Below are 18,452 nucleotides of genomic sequence, written 5' to 3' on the forward strand. Positions count from 1 at the left end.
CGTGTCCTACCCCGTCTCTCTTTAGTTTATGTTCTACTTCAGTTAGATGGGTTTCCTGCACAAATGCTATATCTATTTTTTCCTTCAATAAATTTAGTAGCCTCTTCCTTTTAATTTGGTTATGTATTCCATTAACGTTTATAGTCATATAGTTCAACATGGCCATCTTATATCTTGCATACACCTCTTTGCCACCTCCATCCCTCTTTTCCCCATTTTCATCTCTTAGTTTTCTCTTATTATACTTAATGTACGACAACACATTTAAGACATAAAGTACCCCCACAGTTCCCACATCCACTAATACCTTAGTGCCAAAAGTTGGCATTAAGTTGCCCCCATATCCCTTGCTGGGCAACCACATATCCCCTTTTCATTTGGATTGCGATCTTGTTCGCAGCGTCAACTGATTTTGCAGTGACGGTTATTACCCCTCCACCCAGCCCTCTCCAGAAAACACTTCTTTTTAAACACATATAACAATCCTCTCTCTCTTTTTCCCCCCTTACTCCCTTCCTTCCCTTTTCTTTTCCCTCTTTAGTTCGTACCATATATATTGTTTTTACATCTTTATATATACTTTATCGCCGTTCTTCATTTTTGTTACATCTCTTCTCCTGTCCTGCAAATGTTCTGCGAATTCTTGTGCTTTCTCTGGATTTGAGAACAGTCTGTTTTGCTCCCCGGGTATAAATATTTTAAGCACGGCTGGATGTCTTGATATGAATTTGTAACCTTTTTTCCATAAAGTCGATTTCACTGTATTAAATTCCTTCCTCCTCTTTAAGAGTTCAAAACTTATGTCTGGGTAAAAAAAAAAAAATTTTTGACCCTTGTATTCCACTGGTTTATTATCTTCTCTAATTTTATTCTTTGCCCGTTCCAGTATATTTTCTCTTGTCGTGTATCTCAAAACTTTTACTAAAATGGATCTTGGTTTTTGATGTGTCTGTGGTTTCAGAGCTAATGCTCTGTGTGCCCTTTCTATTTCCATTTCTTCCTGCATTTCTGTCGTTCCCAGGACCTTCGGGATCCATCCTTTTATAAATTCCTTCACGTCATGACCAGCTCTAAACTTTACATTTTATCTTCTGCTCTTTTCATTTTCCTTTTAATTGCATTAAACTCTAATGCTAACCATTCTTTTAATGATCTCATTTGTTCTTCAAAAAACACATTATCTATATTCTGTCCATCAGTTTTACCTTCTATTTCTCTGTGAAGATCTTGGTCTTCTTCTTTCTCTTCTTCTGTGTCTGTACCTGTGTTTGTATCTTCTTCTCTTCTTTATATCTGTGTCTCTTCTGTTTTTCCTGATGAGCTGCTTGTGTCTCTTTGTCGGGCCTCTTTTTGATGGGCCTCTTGTTGCTGTTCCTCCCCTTCTGGGCTGCTCGTCTGTTGTGCTTCCTGACGTTGGTCTTCTTGTTGATCTTTCCTCTGTTTGTCTTCCACATCTGTTTCGTCGCTCCCTCTTCTGCTGTCTTCCTTATCCTCCAGCTGAGAGCCCTGGTGTCGGGTGTCCCTCAGCTGCCCGCACTGTGACAGCCAGCTCCTCAGCTGAGCCCCCCCTCCCGCTGGTGTATTCTTTCTCCTTTGATTGCGCACTGCGCACTTTTGTTTGGCTCCGAGAACCATTTTTGTAGTGCACCGGCTGGTGGGTCATGACTCTGCAGGGCAGGCACTGACCTCGAGGGTCGGGCGCTCCTCGTCACCACAGCGTCCTGTTCCTTCCTGCAGGTAAGAAAGGCCTTCTTTCTTCTCCGGCGACTTTTTTACTTTTTTTCCAGTTGTTCTTACTTTCTCCTTCTTGGAAGCCATCTTCTTTCTCTTCTCTGTATCTTTATCTTCTATTTCTTATACTCCATTTTTGTTATGCTCTGCTTTTCCCTAACTTTTTTCCTATTTTCCTGGAGAGGGCTGTTTTTCTCGACCAGCCACTACTCCATCACGTGACCTCTCCCAGATTGATAGATTCTTGATTAGCCAGGGCATTAAAGGTCATGGGGAGAGAAGGCTGGGAAGTGGGGCGAATTGGGAAAATGGATCAACTCATGATTGGTGGGATAGACTCAATGGGCTGAATTGCCCATTTCTGCACCTGTCTCCAAAGGTGCCGAATACCATGGGTTTTGCTGTACTTCAACTTTTTTCTGCTGTAGGGCAAACAAAAGTCACCATGAGCATTGCCTGGTGCCCCTAATAGGAGAAATAGAAGCAAAAGGGGGTCCCTTCAGAGAGATTGAGTGTCTGGGGAGCGTGGGTCCTGATCATCCTTCAATCATGTCTCAGTGATGACAACAATATTGTATTAAAGCTTTGAGTTCTACTTTACTAGTGATATTCTTTGCATTAAAATAGCTGTGACTCCAGGAAGCAGTCAGGAGAGGGAACTTCAGCTCATTACCAGAAGCTCGAGCTGGTGTTTATGATTAAAAGCTCTGTGTTTATCCATTTGTACCTTCAGCATTAGAACCATAAAACTCTACAGCACAGAAAACAGGCCATTCAGCCCTTCTAGCCTGTGCCAACCACTATTCCACTAGTCCCACTGACCTGCTCCCATTTCTTAACCCTCCAGACTTCTCCCATCCATGGATCTATCCAATTTATTCTTAAAAATCAAGATCAAGCTCATTCCACACTTACACCACTACTCTGAGTGAAAAACTTTCCCCTAATGTTCCTGCTAAACCTTTCCCCTTTCAGCTTAAAACTATGACCTTTTGTATGTTACCTATATGGACTTCAGTAAGGTTCCGCACGGAAGGTTAGCGAGGAAGGTTCTGGCGCTAGGTATTAACTTTGAGAGAGTCAAATGGATTCAACAGTGGATAGAAGGGAGATGCCAGAGAGTAATAGTAAATAGCTGTTTGTCAGGTTGGAGGACAGTAACAAGTGGTGTGCCTCAGGGATCTGTATTGGGTCCCTTGCTGTTTGTCATTTACATTAATGATCTAGATGATGGGGTTGTAAATTGAATTAGAAAATATGCAGATGACACTAAAATAGGTGGAATTGTGGATAATGAAGAAGGTTTTCATAAACTGCAGAAGGATTTAGACTGTTTAGAAGAGTGGACTGAAAGCTGACAGATAGAGTTTAATGCTGAGAAGTGTGAAATGCTTCATTTTGGAAGGAATAATCCAAACAGGACATGTGTGATAAATGGGAGGGCATTGAGGAATGTAGTGGAGCAGAAAGATCTAGGAATAATGGTTCATTGTTCCCTGAAGGTAGAATCTCGTGTGGATAGGGTGGTGAAGAAGGCTTTTAGTGTGCTGGCCTTTATAAATCAAAGCATAGAATACAGGAGTTAGGAGGTGATATTGAGACTGTTCAAGGCATTGGAGAGGCCAAATTTGGACTACTGTGTGCAGTTCTGGTCACCAAATTATAGGAAGGATATCCACAAGGTAGAAAGAGTGCAGAGAAGATTTACGAAAATGTTACCTGGGTTTCAGAATCGAGATTACAAAGATTGAGCAGATTAGTCTTTATTCCTTGGAGCGTAGAAGGTTGAGGGGGGATTTGATAGAGGTATTTAAGATTGAGAGGGGTAGATAGAGTTGATGTGGAAGGGATTTTTCCATTGAGAGTAGGAGAGATTGAAACAAGAGGTCATGAATTAAGGGGCAAAAGTTTAGAGGTAACATGAGGGGGAACTTCTTCACTCAGAGAGTGGTGGCTGTATGGAATGAGCTTCCGGGAGAAGTAGTGGGGGCAAGGTCCATTTTGTCATTTAAGGAAAAATTGGATAGGTATATGGATGAGAAGGGAATGGAGGGTTGTGGGCAAGGTGCAGGTAGGTGGGACTAGAGAGTACTTGGTTCGGTATAGAAGGGCTGAGATGGCCTTTTTCCGTGCTGTAATTGTTATTTATTTCCCCCAATCTAAGTGGAAAAAACCTACTTGCATCTACCCTGTCTATACCTCTCTTAATCTTGTAAACCTCTATCAAATCTCCCCTCATTCTTCTTTGCTCCAAGGAATAATGTCCTAATCTGTTTAAACTTTCCCTGTAACTCAACTCCTGAAGACCTGGCAACATCCTAGTGAATCTTCTCTGCACTCTTTCAATCTTATTGAATCTTTCCTGTAGTTGGGCACCCAGAACTGCACACAATATTCCAAATTTGGCCTCACCAATGTCTTAAACAACTTCAACATAACATCTCAACTCCTGTACTCAATACTTTGATTTATAAAAGCTAAGATGCCAAAAGCTTTCCTACAACCCTATCCACCTATGACGCCACTTTCAGGGAACAATATATCTGTAGTCCCAGATCCCTTTTACTCCTCCACACTTCTCAGTGCCCTACCATTTACTGTGTATGTCCTATCTTGGTTTGCTCTTTCAAAATGCATCATCTCACACTTGTCTACATTAAACTCCATCTGCCATTTTTTGGCCCATTCTTCTAGTTGGCCAGATCTCTCTGCAAGCTTTGAAAATCTTCCTTACTGTCTACAACACCTCCTATCGTTGTCATCAACAAACTTGCTAATCCAATTTACCACATTATCATCCAGATCATTGATGTAGACAACAAACAACAATGGTCTCAGCACCGATCCCTGAGGCACCACTAGTCACAGGCCTCCAGTCTGAGAAGCAACCATCCACTACCACCATGATACCTAGTGTTTTAACCTTTTGTCCTAACCTCCCATGTGGGACCTTATCAAAGGCATTACTAAAGTCCATGTAGACAACATCCACAGCCTTTCTTTCATCTACTTTCTTGGTAACCTCCTCGAAAAACTCTACAAGATTCATTAAACATGACCTGCCATGCACAAAGCCATTTTGACTGTCCTTAATCAGCCCATGGCTATCCAAATACCTATATATCCTATCTCTCAGAACTCCTTCCAATCATTTACCTACCACTGATATCAGGCTCACCGGCCTATAATTAAATGGTTTATTTTTGGAGCCTTTTTTAAACAACGGGACAACATGAGCTACCCTCCAATCTTCTGGCATCTCACCCGTGGCTAAGGACATTTTGAATATATCTGCCAGGGCTCCTGAAATTTATACACTAGTCTCCCTCAAGGTCTGAGAGAATATCATATCCAGCCTGGTGTATTTAGCTACCTTTATTTGCTGTAAGGCAGCAAGCATTTCCACCTCCTTAATCTCCTATGTTCCATGACCCTTCTGTTTGCTTCCCTTCCTTCCTTATGCATTATGCCAATTTCCTGAGTAAATACTTATACAAAAAAACTGTTTAAGATCTCCCCCATTACTTGAGGCTCCATAAATAGTTGACTACTCTGATCTTTTAGGGGACCAATTTGTCCCTTGTTATCTTCTTCCTCTTAATATACTTGTAGAAACCCTTCGAGTTTACCTTCACATTATCTGCCAGAACAACCTCGTGTCTTCTTTTTGACTTCCTGATTTCCTTCTTAACTATTTTCTTTCATCTTCTGTACTCTTCATGTACTTCATTAGCTCCTTATTGCCTATATTTTCTGTACACCTCCCTCTTGTTAACCAGATTCCCAATGTACCTTGAAAACCAGGGTTCCTGTGCCTGTTATCTTTGCCTTTAATCCTAACAGGAACATGCAAACTCTGCACTCTCAAAATTTTGTCTTTGAAGGCATCCACTTTGACAGCACATAGGACCCCTTTTTTTCCTCCCAAAAAAATCACCTCAAAAATTACCCTGGGTCCTATATGCGAAGGTGACATTTTGCTGCTACCATTTTTCAAGATGGCAACAGGAGGAAGGTGCTCAAACTATTCACCCGTGCTTTCTGGAGTTGCTGCCACTCACTTCCCCTAGTAAGAAGGCTTGCTCTCTCCCTCCTTCCTTCTGCCAGCTCTCTCTCTCTCTCTCTCTCTCTCTCTCTCTCTCTCTCTCTCTCTCTCTCTCTCTCTCTCTCTTCTCTCTCTTCTCTCTCTCTCTCTCTCTCTCACAAACACTCTCTCTTTCTCTCTCCCCCTCCCTCCTGTCACTCACTTGCGCTCTCCCACAGTGCTTTGAAGGGAGCACTGTGCCTCGATGATCAGGCTTTGTTCAATGAGGCCCAGTGCTCCCCTCAAAGCACTGTTGGAGGGAGTGAGCGACAGGAGGAAGCAAGCAACAGGACCCCCCGAGCAAATTGAATGAGGAAAATACACTAAAACAAATTTTTCCTGAAATATCACACTAAAATTGGGAGGGGGGGGGTCATATGTACCCGTCGGTCTTATATGCCTCCAAACACGGTAGTTAACACATCCTCGCTGAAAAACAATACATCTTCCTAGATCCTTTCTTGTTTCCACAAAATTGGCCAATTCTTCAATTTAAAATTGGTAAATGTTGACCATGTTTCTAAAATGTCCTCATCACCCTTTTTAAATTAGAGCTCAGGAATTCTTTATTTTGATTCTATAGACACAGTCGCTGGTTCACAGAATCTACAATGAACTTCCTCTTGACTGCTTATCACCCTGTTTTAATTATCAGGTTCTTAATTGCTCTGTGTTTTTTTTTCTTGCACTATTTGGAAAGGTATGCCCATGTAAAATTGTAAATCTCCCAAAAATTGGTTCATTCTTTGAAATGAGGCAGAAATAGAAATGTTTTGAAGATTTGAGCAGTATAGAAGAATGAGGGGAGATTTGATAGAGGTATACAGAATTAGGATGGGTAAAGACAGAAAAAATGCAAGTAGTCTTTTTGCACTGAAGTTTGGTGAGATGCAAACCTGAGGACCTGAGTTAAAAGTGAAAGAGGAAATGTTTAGGGAAAGTTCCTGTTTTCTATTCTGTAATGTTTTATAGTTCTATTACAGTACTTTTCTCCATACCTGCTGACTTCCTCCAATTGCTCTCTGATGGCTCAAGATTTCAGCCTGCTTCTCTGAGTCGGCATCCAGCCATTCAGTGTCTGTCTTCCCAGCTGGTTCTGAGCTCTGTTGTTACCAAATTGGTGCTAACAATGTGTCAGAGTCCCACATGAGCACGTTGGGTGAATTTTCTTTTCCAACTTTATAAAAAGGTTTGGATAATTGAACTTTTCAGTTAACCAAATTTTGGATATCACCAAGTGGGTAAGCACAAGGATTTGATGGTGGCTGTTGATATCATAGTTACCTTGTTCAGACTTACAATGTAGAGATCATAGTGGTGCAGCAATGCATATTGTGAGGGTGCCCACCTGAGCAGTGTGTTAAAACAGAGACGTCTGTGCCGAGCAGTGATGGGGCTGGAAGGTGTCCATGGTAATGACCTTCCTTGGCCACACTTGCATATCTTTTGGCAACTCTTTCATCACCGTAACCAGTGGCAAGAGTTCTGAACCAAGAAGAGGTGCTTTGAGATAACAGAAATGTTGTCTTCCCTAGGCTTCAACCTCACTACACTGTAAAATAATTTAATATTTTTAAAATTTAGACGTGCAGGCCCTTCCGGCCCACACACTTGGATTCCCCAAATACACCAACCCCAAATGTTTTTGAAGGGTGGGTTAAAACTGGAGCACACAGAGGAAACCCATGCAGACACAGGGAGAATGTACAAACTCCCTGCAGACAGCAGCAGACATGCACCTGGGTAACTGGGGCTGTAATAGTGCGAGCCAACCATTACGGTAACTGTCCCTCTGTAAGTGATGGATTTGAAGTTCAGAGGATGATTTCTGCAGTGTCCATGAAAATCGTACTTTGTGTGAATACAAGGTCATGTGCTCATTAGAAATTATTTCAAACCACCCCCGCTGGCTAGTTCCTCACTTCATTAAATACTCTTCCAAGTTCCTTGTTCCTGAGTACATTTTATCACCATCCTCTGTCTCTTGCACAGTTGCACTCTATCCTTAAGTGGTTGACTACTAGTTTTACTGCTAGTCAAAATAATCTGCTGAATAGTCTGAAGCTGCTCCAGGAGCAGTATAGAAGAGAAACATTGAATTGATTGCAGTGAATATTTGAAATTAGAGTGGAAATTTTGCTAATAATATACCAGAATGCATTATCAAAAGGTTCCTTTTATTGTCACGTAGTAGCACAGTGAAAATAGAATATAACAGTACATTATATGCTTCAAGTTCTACCTGCTGTAAAGCAAACCATGAGTTTCCATTAGCATTGCTCGGTACCCCTAACAATCAGAGAAAGAAAAGCAAAAGAGAATCTCATCAGTCACTGAGTGACCATGGATTCGCCTCCAGTGCCACCTGCAGCTGCACAGGCTCCTGTTTGATCTATCTGCAACCCATGCTCAGGTCCAAACTGCCAACACGATCAGGAAGCCTTCAGCACCCAAGGCCCTTTGGAAGCCCTTCTTGTCCTCAGCAACCTCTCTAATCCCTGGTTCCCATGACCCAGTCTCCAGCAGCCCGCAACCTGTGTGGGTCTTTCGCCACTGAGCCCTTTACTCTTCCGCTGCCGTGGTCACCACCCTGTAGTGGAGTGTGCAACCCCTCGTGGCTGCTGCTTAACATGGGCACCACCATCTTATTCATGTGTACTCATAGAATCTCCTGAGAGTGCAGACCAATCCTAACGTGGATATCACATGGGTAAATGATGGAAATTCAATGTGTTCAATCCTTTGGTGTAACTTTACATGTATTGTCCACTTTCTCTTCCAGCATTTTATGCCTTTCTGGTGTGCACAGTGGCATTAGGAGTTGCTCTGTACAATGAGGTGAATTTGGGCTACATCCATGGTCACTTGCTGCAACTGGCAGTCTCTGCCATTCTGTTTGCCTCTGTGCTCAGTGTTTACCTGTATGTGCGTTCCTGGCGTGTTCCTGCTGATGAGCTGGCACCTGGAGGAAATTCTGGTAAGTGATTGTTAGTTGAACAAAGGTTGGAATAGTTCTGTCTCCTTTTCAATGGCGGGGGGAGGAATCATCCAGTTTCTGTTCAACCACTCCTATCTCCCTTTCTTCCCCATACCTCTGTCTCTATCCTCCATCTTCCCATCCCCTTCCCTCTCCATCTAGAGCTATCCCTTACTCCATCACTTCTCAACATTTTTCTCTTTGTGCTCCGACCCCTGTCCCTCTTGCCCATGGATCTGTGCCCCTCCACCATTTTATTCAGGTGTCTGCCTGCTTTTTGCTCATACCTTGACAAAGGGCTCAGGCCCAAAATGTTGGTCATGTATCTTTATCTTTGCTACATAAAGAACACTGCATGACTTGCTGAGTTTCTCCAGAATTTTAGTGTAAATTGTAATCAGAATGTCTGTAAACTTCATTTTTTACTTGTCCACCTTTCCACTGAAACCTTTCCAGTCCTCCCCCAACTCTTAAATGCTGCTTGAACAGTCACTTGGATTAGGCAGTTGTAAATATTCATAATGGTTTGTTGTGTGGAAGAATTCTGCTTCATTTTATTCCTTAATGGATAAGATTTGTGTAGCAAATGCAATACATTCAACCCAGATTTCATCAGAATCGGGTTTATTGCCACGAACATGTCTTGAAATTTGTAATTTCACGGCAGCAGTATGGTGCAGAACAAGGTGCAAAATTACTATAAAATTACAATTACATAAATACAAGATTTAGAAAAATAAGTAAGTAGTGCAAAGAAGAGGGAAAAGTGAGGTAGCGTCTGTGGTTCATTGTCTTTTCAGAAATCTGATGATGGAGGGGGAAGGAGCTGTTTTTGTAATGTGTGTCCTCAGGCTTCTGTACCTTCTTCCTAAAGGTAGCAGTGAGAAGTGGGCATGCCCTGGGTAGTGAGGCTCCTTGAGGAGAGAGGCTGCTTTCTTAAGGCACTATCTTTTATAGCTGTCCTTAGTACAGTGAAAACTGATCCCCTTGATGACACAGGTTGAGTTTACAATCCCCTCCTGTGCATTGGTGATGCAACAGTGATGCAACCAGTTGAATGGTCTCCACGCTACGCCAGTAGAAATTTGCAAAAGTCTTTTGTGACATACCAAGTCTCCTCAAGCTCCTAATAAAATATAGCTGCTGACAAGCCCTCTTCATGATTGAATCAACATAGTAGCTCCAGGATAGGTCTTCAAAGATGTTGACACCCAGGAACCTGAAATTTTTGACCCTCTCCACTGCTGACCACTTGATTAGGACTGGTTAAGGAGAAGAGGTGCACAAGTCCAGTGCACATTGTTCCAGGCAGTAACTGCTGAATGAGAAATAGTTCATAGTTGTCAGAAAGTGAGGAAAAAGTATTGAAAACATCTCAGTTTCAGATCCAAAACAGTGAACTCTGTTTCTCTCAGATGTCTGATCTATTGAGAGTTTCCAGCATTTTCTGTTTTCATTTCAGATTTTCAGAATCTGCAAGGTTTTGATACTGCATTATGAAAATGTAAAAAAAATTAAGAAAATGTGAAAAAATCTTCCAAGTTGCACTCTAAAATAGCTGAGGTGTGTTTAGGAACGTGCTCCCTGTTATCTCCATAGTTATCTGCAAAATCCTTTTAATCTTGAAACATCATCCCCCAGGCTTTATAAGGTGAGGGGAGGAAAATTTTGGGGAGACATCAGGGATAGGTTTTTTTTTACACAGAGTGTTGTGGATGCCTGGAGTGCATTGGTAGGGGTGGTGGTGGAGGTTGGTACAATAGGGACATTTACATGATGTAAGAAAAAAGAGGGTTATGAGTTTGAGGGAGGGAAGGGTTAGATTTTTGAGTGTTTATAGAGATTAGTACAACATTGTGGGCTGAAGGGCCAGTACTGTGCTAGAATGTTCTATTACTGTTTCCTTACTTTTGTCTTTTTTTAATATTTAAATTTCCATACATGCATTAATATCCACATACAGAAAATTTCCTTCATACATCTCAAATCAGTAATACATGGTATTATATAACCCCAACCCCTCCCAGCCTTCCCCCAAAATAATAATAACCCCAAAGAACATTTTTTAAAAAACAGAAAAAAGAAAGATGAGAAAAAAAGACATCTAGTTAATAAAATTTCAATACATTCAGTCAAGTTTTGCCTTTACATCATTAAACATGTATTAATTCCAAAGAGTTGATGAGGTTCTCTGAGGTTTAGGGGATAACTCATAAAGTCATATGGGCACCATATTTTTTAAAAAAGGATCAGATTTATTTCCTAAACTGTATGTAATTTTCTCGAGGAAGAGCCAGCTCTTCAGCGCTTGACGTCCTGCTTTGCGGAAACTGCCAAAATGTTTGGCCTGGAAGTCAGCCTGAAGAAAACTGAGGTCCTCCATCAGCCAGCTCCCCACCATGACTACCAGCCCTCCCACATCTCCATCGGGCACACAAAACTCAAAACGGTCAACCAGTTTACCTATCTCGGCTGCACCATTTCATCAGATGCAAGGATCGACAATGAGATAGACAACAGACTCGCCAAGGCAAATAGCGCCTTTGGAAGACTACACAAAAGAGTCTGGAAAAACAACCAACTGAAAAATCTCACAAAGATAAGCGTATACAGAGCCGTTGTCATACCCACACTCCTGTTCGGCTCCGAATCATGGGTCCTCTACCGGCACCACCTACGGCTCCTAGAACGCTTCCACCAGCGTTGTCTCCGCTCCATCCTCAACATCCATTGGAGCGCTTTCATCCCTAACGTCGAAGTACTCGAGATGGCAGAGGTCGACAGCATCGAGTCCACGCTGCTGAAGATCCAGCTGCGCTGGATGGGTCACGTCTCCAGAATGGAGGACCATCGCCTTCCCAAGATCGTGTTATATGGCGAGCTCTCCACTGGCCACAGTGACAGAGGTGCACCAAAGAAAAGGTACAAGGACTGCCTAAAGAAATCTCTTGGTGCCTGCCACATTGACCACCACCAGTGGGCTGATAACGCCTCAAACCGTGCATCTTGGCGCCTCACAGTTTGGCGGGCAGCAACCTCCTTTGAAGAAGACCGCAGAGCTCACCTCACTGACAAAAGGCAAAGGAGGAAAAACCCAACACCCAACCCCAACCAACCAATTTTCCCCTGCAACCGCTGCAACTGTGTCTGCCTGTCCCGCATCGGACTTGTCAGCCACAAACGAGCCTGCAGCTGACGTGGACTTTTTACCCCCTCCATAAATCTTCGTCCGCGAAGCCAAGCCAAAGAAACACCTATGTATTTCAGCATGTCATCTGTCCATTCCCAAACATGAATCCGATTTCCATGTCACTGTTACATATTTTCTTGCGATTGTGAATGCAATTTTGACAAATTCCTTTAGAAACGTATTAAGTTCCAGTTTTGGCCTTGTCCCAGATATATTACCTAATAAGAAAAGCATTGGATCTCGAGGAAATTTAACTTTAGTTACCCATTCTAAAAATGCTCCTAGTTCCATCCAAATAAGTCTAAATTTTGGACATGATCAAGTGTAGGGTAAAAAAAAAGTGCCTGTCTCTTGATTACCCCTAAAACTGAATTCAGTCTATGTAATTTCTGTGGGGTAAGATAGAATTGATGTAGAAAGTTATACTGAACCCATCTATATTTAACATTTATTCTATTTGTCACACCATCTTGACACAATTCCAACCATTTTTTCTCCCCAATAATAATATTTGAATCAGTTTCCCATAGCTATCTGGATCTTTGGATTCCTTGTTTTCGTATTCCCTTTTGCAATAAGGTATAAGATAACTGAAATAAACTTCTTAATAGATTTATTACAAATCAAACTTCCTATTTCACTCCTTTCAGGCAATTACATTGTTGGACCCATTTTATCCCATAAATATACCTTTATCTGATAATAACAAAATATTGTATTACTTTGTATCCCATATTTATTTTTCAGTTGATCAAACTTCTCCCTTCAAGACAATCCACTATTCTAATTCCTTTAGTAGACCAAGTATTAAAAAGTCAGCTATTCATTGTAAGTGGAATATCTATTTTGAGTCAGTAGCATTTTGGGTATCTCATAATTCCTCATTCCCATTTCAAAATTTACCTTATTCCATATATTATTCAAATGTTTCACAGAAACATAGAAGATAGGAGCAGGAGTAGGTCATTCGACCCTTCGAGCCTGTTCCGCTATTCAACGAGATCATGGCTGATCTTAAAGTTCAGTACCCCGTCCCCACCTTCTCTCTGTAACCTTTAATACCCTTATACTGAAGAAATAGATCTAATTCCCTCTTAAATAGATTTAATGAACCTGCCTCTACTGCCCTCTGTGGCAATGAATTCCACAGATTCACCACCCTCTGAGTAAAGAAATTCCTCCTCATCTCGATCCTAAATGGTTTGCCTATTATCCTCGAACCATGGCCCCGGGTTCTGGACTCCCCCACCATTGGAAACATCCCATCTGCATCCATTCTGTCCAGCCCTGCCAGAATTTTATATGTCTCTATGAGATCCCCTCTCAATCTTCTAAACTCCAGCGAGTACAATCCCAATTTGCGCAATCTTTCCTCATAAGTCATTCCTGCCATTCCAGGTATCAGCCTGGTGAATTGCCTCTGCACTCCCTCCATTGCAAGAACATCCTTCCTCAGATAAGGCGACCAAAACTGCACACAATACTCCAGGTGGGGTCTCACCAAGGCCCTCATTTATATAACAATGGAGTATCCTTATTTCTAGTTACTAATCTAGTTTCCCCTTTATATATATAAAATCTTCAGGCCTTATCTCCTTTATTTTATCCATCTCTATCTTAATCCACACTGGTTTCTCTCCTTCAAAGAAGGAAGAAAGAAATCTCAATTGTTCTACTTTATAATAATTTTTAAAATTTGGAAGTTGTAAACCTCCCAATTCAAATTTCCAAGTTATTTTTTCTAACGAAACCCTCAATATTTTGCCCTTCCAAAGAAACTTTCCTATATATTTATTCAATTCCTGAAAAAATTCTGTGGGATAAATATAGGCATTGTTTGAAAAAGAAATTATAACCTAGGAAAGATATTTGTACAATTAATTCTTCCTAATAAAGTTATAGGTATTTCCATCCATTTTTTAAAATCTTCATCAAATTTATTTTTAAAAATTATTATCTATTCATATCCCTAAATATTTTATTCCATTTGCTGGCCATTTAAATTGTGTATCTCTTTTACACTGTGTGTAAGAGGCATATCCTCACTTTTGTCCCAATTTGCTTTTTAACCAGATACTATTCTGTATTCTTTTAATTTTTTTACAAAAAATATACTTAGTAACATTTTAAATATTAATATATTAAACTTTTTCTCACAAATCCAACAAACAAAAACAAAACAGTCCCTCTCTCTAACCCCCCCCCCCCCATGCATACAGATCTGTTCACTGTCAGAGCTTGCGTATATTTTAAGTATATAGAGTATAGCTGGGGAAACTACATTTTTGTATTTATAATAGTTACTTTTATACCCTTTTTTATTACTGTATTTGGTCCCGGTATGGCTGCCAGACCTTTACAAAAGTGTCACATTTATTCTTTAAGTTGTATGTAATTTTTTTTTCTGTAGGTATACAGCTGTTCATTTCCGCAGTCCATCGTGCTATGAGTAAAGGGAAGTCGGACTTCCAAGTGATCTCGATACATTTTTTTGCTACCGCCAATGCTATTTTTATAAATGAGATTTGATATTTGGTCAATTTGTCGCTTATTTCCATGAAATTACCTAATAGATATTCTTTTAATCTGAATATAATTTGCGAAGTGACCTTTCTGGTTCCGTCAAATAGATTATTACATCATTTGTAAATAAATTAATCTTGTGTTCCTCTCTACCAACTCTAAAACCTTCAGTATCCAAATCAGATCTAATCAGTTCTGCCAATGGTTCTATTGCTAAAATAAATAAAGCTGGTGACAATGGACACCTTTGTCTACTGGATCTAGTTAATTGAAAAAAATCAGAGGCTTGTCTATTTGTTACCAATTTGGCTTTTGGTCCATTATATAAGGCTTTAATCCAATTAATAAATGTTTCAAGTACTTTAAATAAAAAGTCCCATTCTAATCTATCAAATGCTTTTTGGATCTAAAGCCACTGCTAACACTTGTATCTCCTTTTTTCTGTGCCAAATGTATTATACTCATCAATCTAGTCACATTACCTGCTGACTTCCTTTTTTTAAACAAATCCGTATTTATTAACTTTGGTAAGTATTTGGCCAACCTATTTGCTAACATTTTTGTGACTATTTTATAATCTACATTTAATAAAGGTATAAGTCTATATGAAGATGGCTTTACTCATATAACAATTACAGCATGGAAACAGGCCATTATGACCCTTCTAGTCCATGCCGAAACTCTCATACTCTTCTAGTCCTACTAACCTGCACTCTGCTCATAACTCTCCATACCCTTTCCATCCATATAGCTATCCAGTTTTTTCTTAAAGATAATATTGTACTTGCCTCCACTACTTCCACTGGAAGCTCATTTCACACAGATACCACTCTCTGAGTAAAGAAACTCCCTCTTGTGTTACACTTAAACTTTTGCCTCCTAACTTTTAGCTCATGTCCTCTTGTTTGAATCTCCCCTATCTTCAATGAATACTCTATCCCCCTCAAACATCAACAGCCATTGTTGCTACCCATAATCCCCCAGTACCAGTACAGGGGAGCTGAGAAGGGGGCCATCCTCTTGGCACTGGTACAGCGGGGGGAGAGAGAGAGACGGCAGTGCGACTCGGTCGGGCAAGGAGAGAGAGAGAGAAATACAGCAGCTCGACTTGGTCGGGCGAGGGGTGGGGGTGGGGAGAGAGATGACAGCATGATTCAGGTGGGGGATGGATGAGGCAGCGTGACTTGGTCGGGCTTAAAGGGACAGAAATCAAAATTATTCCGAAATCCAGAAGATTCCAAACAACGGCAGGTATCTGGTCCCAACGATCCCGGATAAAAGATTAGGCACCTGTATCATCTTTTAAAGACACTGGTTGATACAACTTGAAGTAAAATTGTTTTAAAATTATCATTGATTTTTTGAGGTTTATAGGAAATTAAATTTGAATCATTTTTAGTTGCAATAATTGTTCTTGATGCTTGTTCTGTCTTTAATTGCCATGCAAGAACCATAAGCGCTCTTTCACCTACATAGTACTTCTGTTTAGTTCTCATTATCACTTTCTCTTTTCTGTATGTTTGTAAAATATTATATTGAAGCTTTTTATTTATAAGAGATCCTGATCCTCCTCTTAACTTACTTTAAACCCTTTAGCAAAATATAAATTGAACTGTGATTTTCATGATCTGTGACAGTCTATTTTTCTCATGCCGACTGTTATCCATGGTTTCACTGAGGCAATGCACAGAGCACATTTTGCTTCCCTCGATTCCATTTTGCAGCTTCCTCCCACATTAAAAGCTTGTCTCTTGATCAGGTCTAGTTATTGTCATGTGATAAAATAGAAATGTAATATTACAGAAAATTGCCTTTTAGTGTAGTGGCTTGCACAACACTGTTACAGCGCTAGCGACCAGAGTTCGAATCTGGCACTGTCTGTAAGGAGTTTGTATGTTCTCCCTGTGTTTTCATGGGTTTTCCCTGGATGCTCTGGTTTCCTGCCACTGTTCAAAAATGTACCAATTGGTCGGCATGGGCTCATGGGCCAAAAGGGCCTGTTACTGTGCTGTAAACCTAAATTTTAAAATTTAGTCTGCCATAAGGCAAACAAAATGCACCATTAGCATTAGCATTGCCCATGCCCCTTATAGCCAGAGAAAGAGCAACAAAAGAGATTTCCCCCAGAGTCACCAAGTGTCTGTGGATTTTCCTCCAGAATTCCCGCAGCCTTTGCAGCCACACAAGACTAGTTCAGTTTAAACCATCGTCAACCCAAGTACAGATCCAAACTTCTTTCACGATGAGGAAGCCTTTAGTGCCCAGGGCCCTTCGGAAGCCTTCCTTGCCCTCAGCACCCTCTAGAATCCAGGCTCTGATACCTGGTTCTCATGAGCCAGTCTCCAGTAGCCCACATCTTCATGCGAGTCCTTTGACTTCAAGTTGCCAGCAGCTGCTGCCTGTGTGTGACATTCAGCTGCAGAGCCCCTCATTGGTCGCCATCCTTGGGGGTCATTTCCCCTGCTTCTCCTCGGGGGAGGTGTTCTCCCTGTTATTGGTACCCTGCACCAGTCCGTTGCTCACCTGGAGTCCGCAATCCCTCAAGTTGGCTGCCAAACACAGGCACCACTACCTTCTTGGACCCAGGCCCTGCGGTCGCAGGATTTTACATAAAACACCATTGACTCCTTTAACAAACCCTTTAAAGCATCTCCACTCTCCCCAGATTCACACCAGCAGCAGTGCTGATGTAATAGCAGCTCTGGCAGTCCCACCATTTTTAGGTATAATACCTTGATGAAGGGCTCAGGCCTGAAACATTGGATACTTCCTTTAGATGCTGCCTTACCTGCTGAGTTTCTCCAGCACTTTTATGGACTGGAAGCATAGAGGTTTGTGCAGGGAACTCTGGAATATAACCCACAGCTTTCACCTGGGAAGCAGTCAGATTTTGTTGTTTGTTTTCCATATTTGATGATTTCAGACCATGGCTACAGATATGAGCCCGTTGAGAATGGCTGCTATAAACCAGCCACATTGTAATCTTTTTAACATCTGCATTGGTTTGCAGGTAGTTTTGTTTATGACTTCTTTAATGGACGTGAATTAAATCCTCGTATTAGAAACTTTGATCTGAAGTACTTCTGTGAGCTACGCCCAGGTTTGATGGGCTGGGTGAGTTTAAAGCTTCTGGCTAGACTTACAAACTACATTGTGGTATGTTGAATGAGATCTGAATGCTTTGTGGCTCTCCCATTGTATGCACGGTTTAGTGTGTGTGGGAGAGTGCGAGTTTGCGTGAGAGAGTGTGCACATGCAGGGGGTGGGGGGTGGGGGGGGGTTAGAAGTTCTGTAGCTCCTCTACAGAGATAAGTCACAGTATTGGAAGGCTTGAGCCAATTATAATGGCAGGACTAAGTACTAGAGGTTGGTGCCAATGAGCTGTGTAGCAGCAGCTCCCACCGTGGTCTGTTCTGTGCTCACCCACTCTTCCACCTCCTGAGGCATTTCCCTCTAATCCCAGAAGGTCCAAAGTTTGTCCTAACGTCCCATGCAGGCCAGGTGAAGCACAGTTTCATGTGCACTTCATCCACCTGTCGACTACATCAAGTGCATCCAGCTTGGCCTCGGTGAGAAGAAGCACAGACTGGACAGCCACATCACTGTGTCTCTCGTTCGGAGTTGGAACTCCCAGGTATCAGTCCCACACAGAAGACCTGTCTGTTCTCAGCCTCCTCCATCACCAGTGAAACACGTCGCACTCCTCCTGCATTAGCTTCAACCCATCATCATCCACATTGAGTTTTTCACTTTGAGGTGACACCATGCCGACCCGGTTCCACTCCCTCCCCCACCCATCGTCTCTCCACCTCTCCCATCTTCTTCTGCACAGTATCCCAACACCTACCCAGCCTCTGCCCCTTTTCCACTTTATAAACTGTATATCTCTCCTTCCCAATTTAGTCTCGATGTTAACTGAATATTTCTCTATGGATGCTGCTGGCCTG

At 41.6% G+C, this 18,452-nt stretch overlaps 1 protein-coding gene across 4 annotated transcripts in view; it reads left to right on the forward strand.

The window, feature by feature from the left end:
* LOC138737245 (delta(14)-sterol reductase LBR-like) overlaps positions 1-18,452 on the forward strand; it is an 82,696-nt gene that overhangs the window by 53,002 nt on the left and 11,242 nt on the right. For all 4 annotated transcript variants that reach the window (XM_069887976.1, XM_069887977.1, XM_069887974.1 and 1 more), the window contains 2 exons: positions 8,598-8,792; positions 17,516-17,619. In XM_069887976.1, the coding sequence (XP_069744077.1) occupies positions 8,598-8,792; positions 17,516-17,619 (299 nt within the window). The remainder of the gene's footprint in view (positions 1-8,597; positions 8,793-17,515; positions 17,620-18,452) is intronic.

This window comes from Narcine bancroftii, chromosome 6, assembly GCF_036971445.1.
Source record: "Narcine bancroftii isolate sNarBan1 chromosome 6, sNarBan1.hap1, whole genome shotgun sequence".
Taxonomy (NCBI): domain Eukaryota; kingdom Metazoa; phylum Chordata; class Chondrichthyes; order Torpediniformes; family Narcinidae; genus Narcine; species Narcine bancroftii.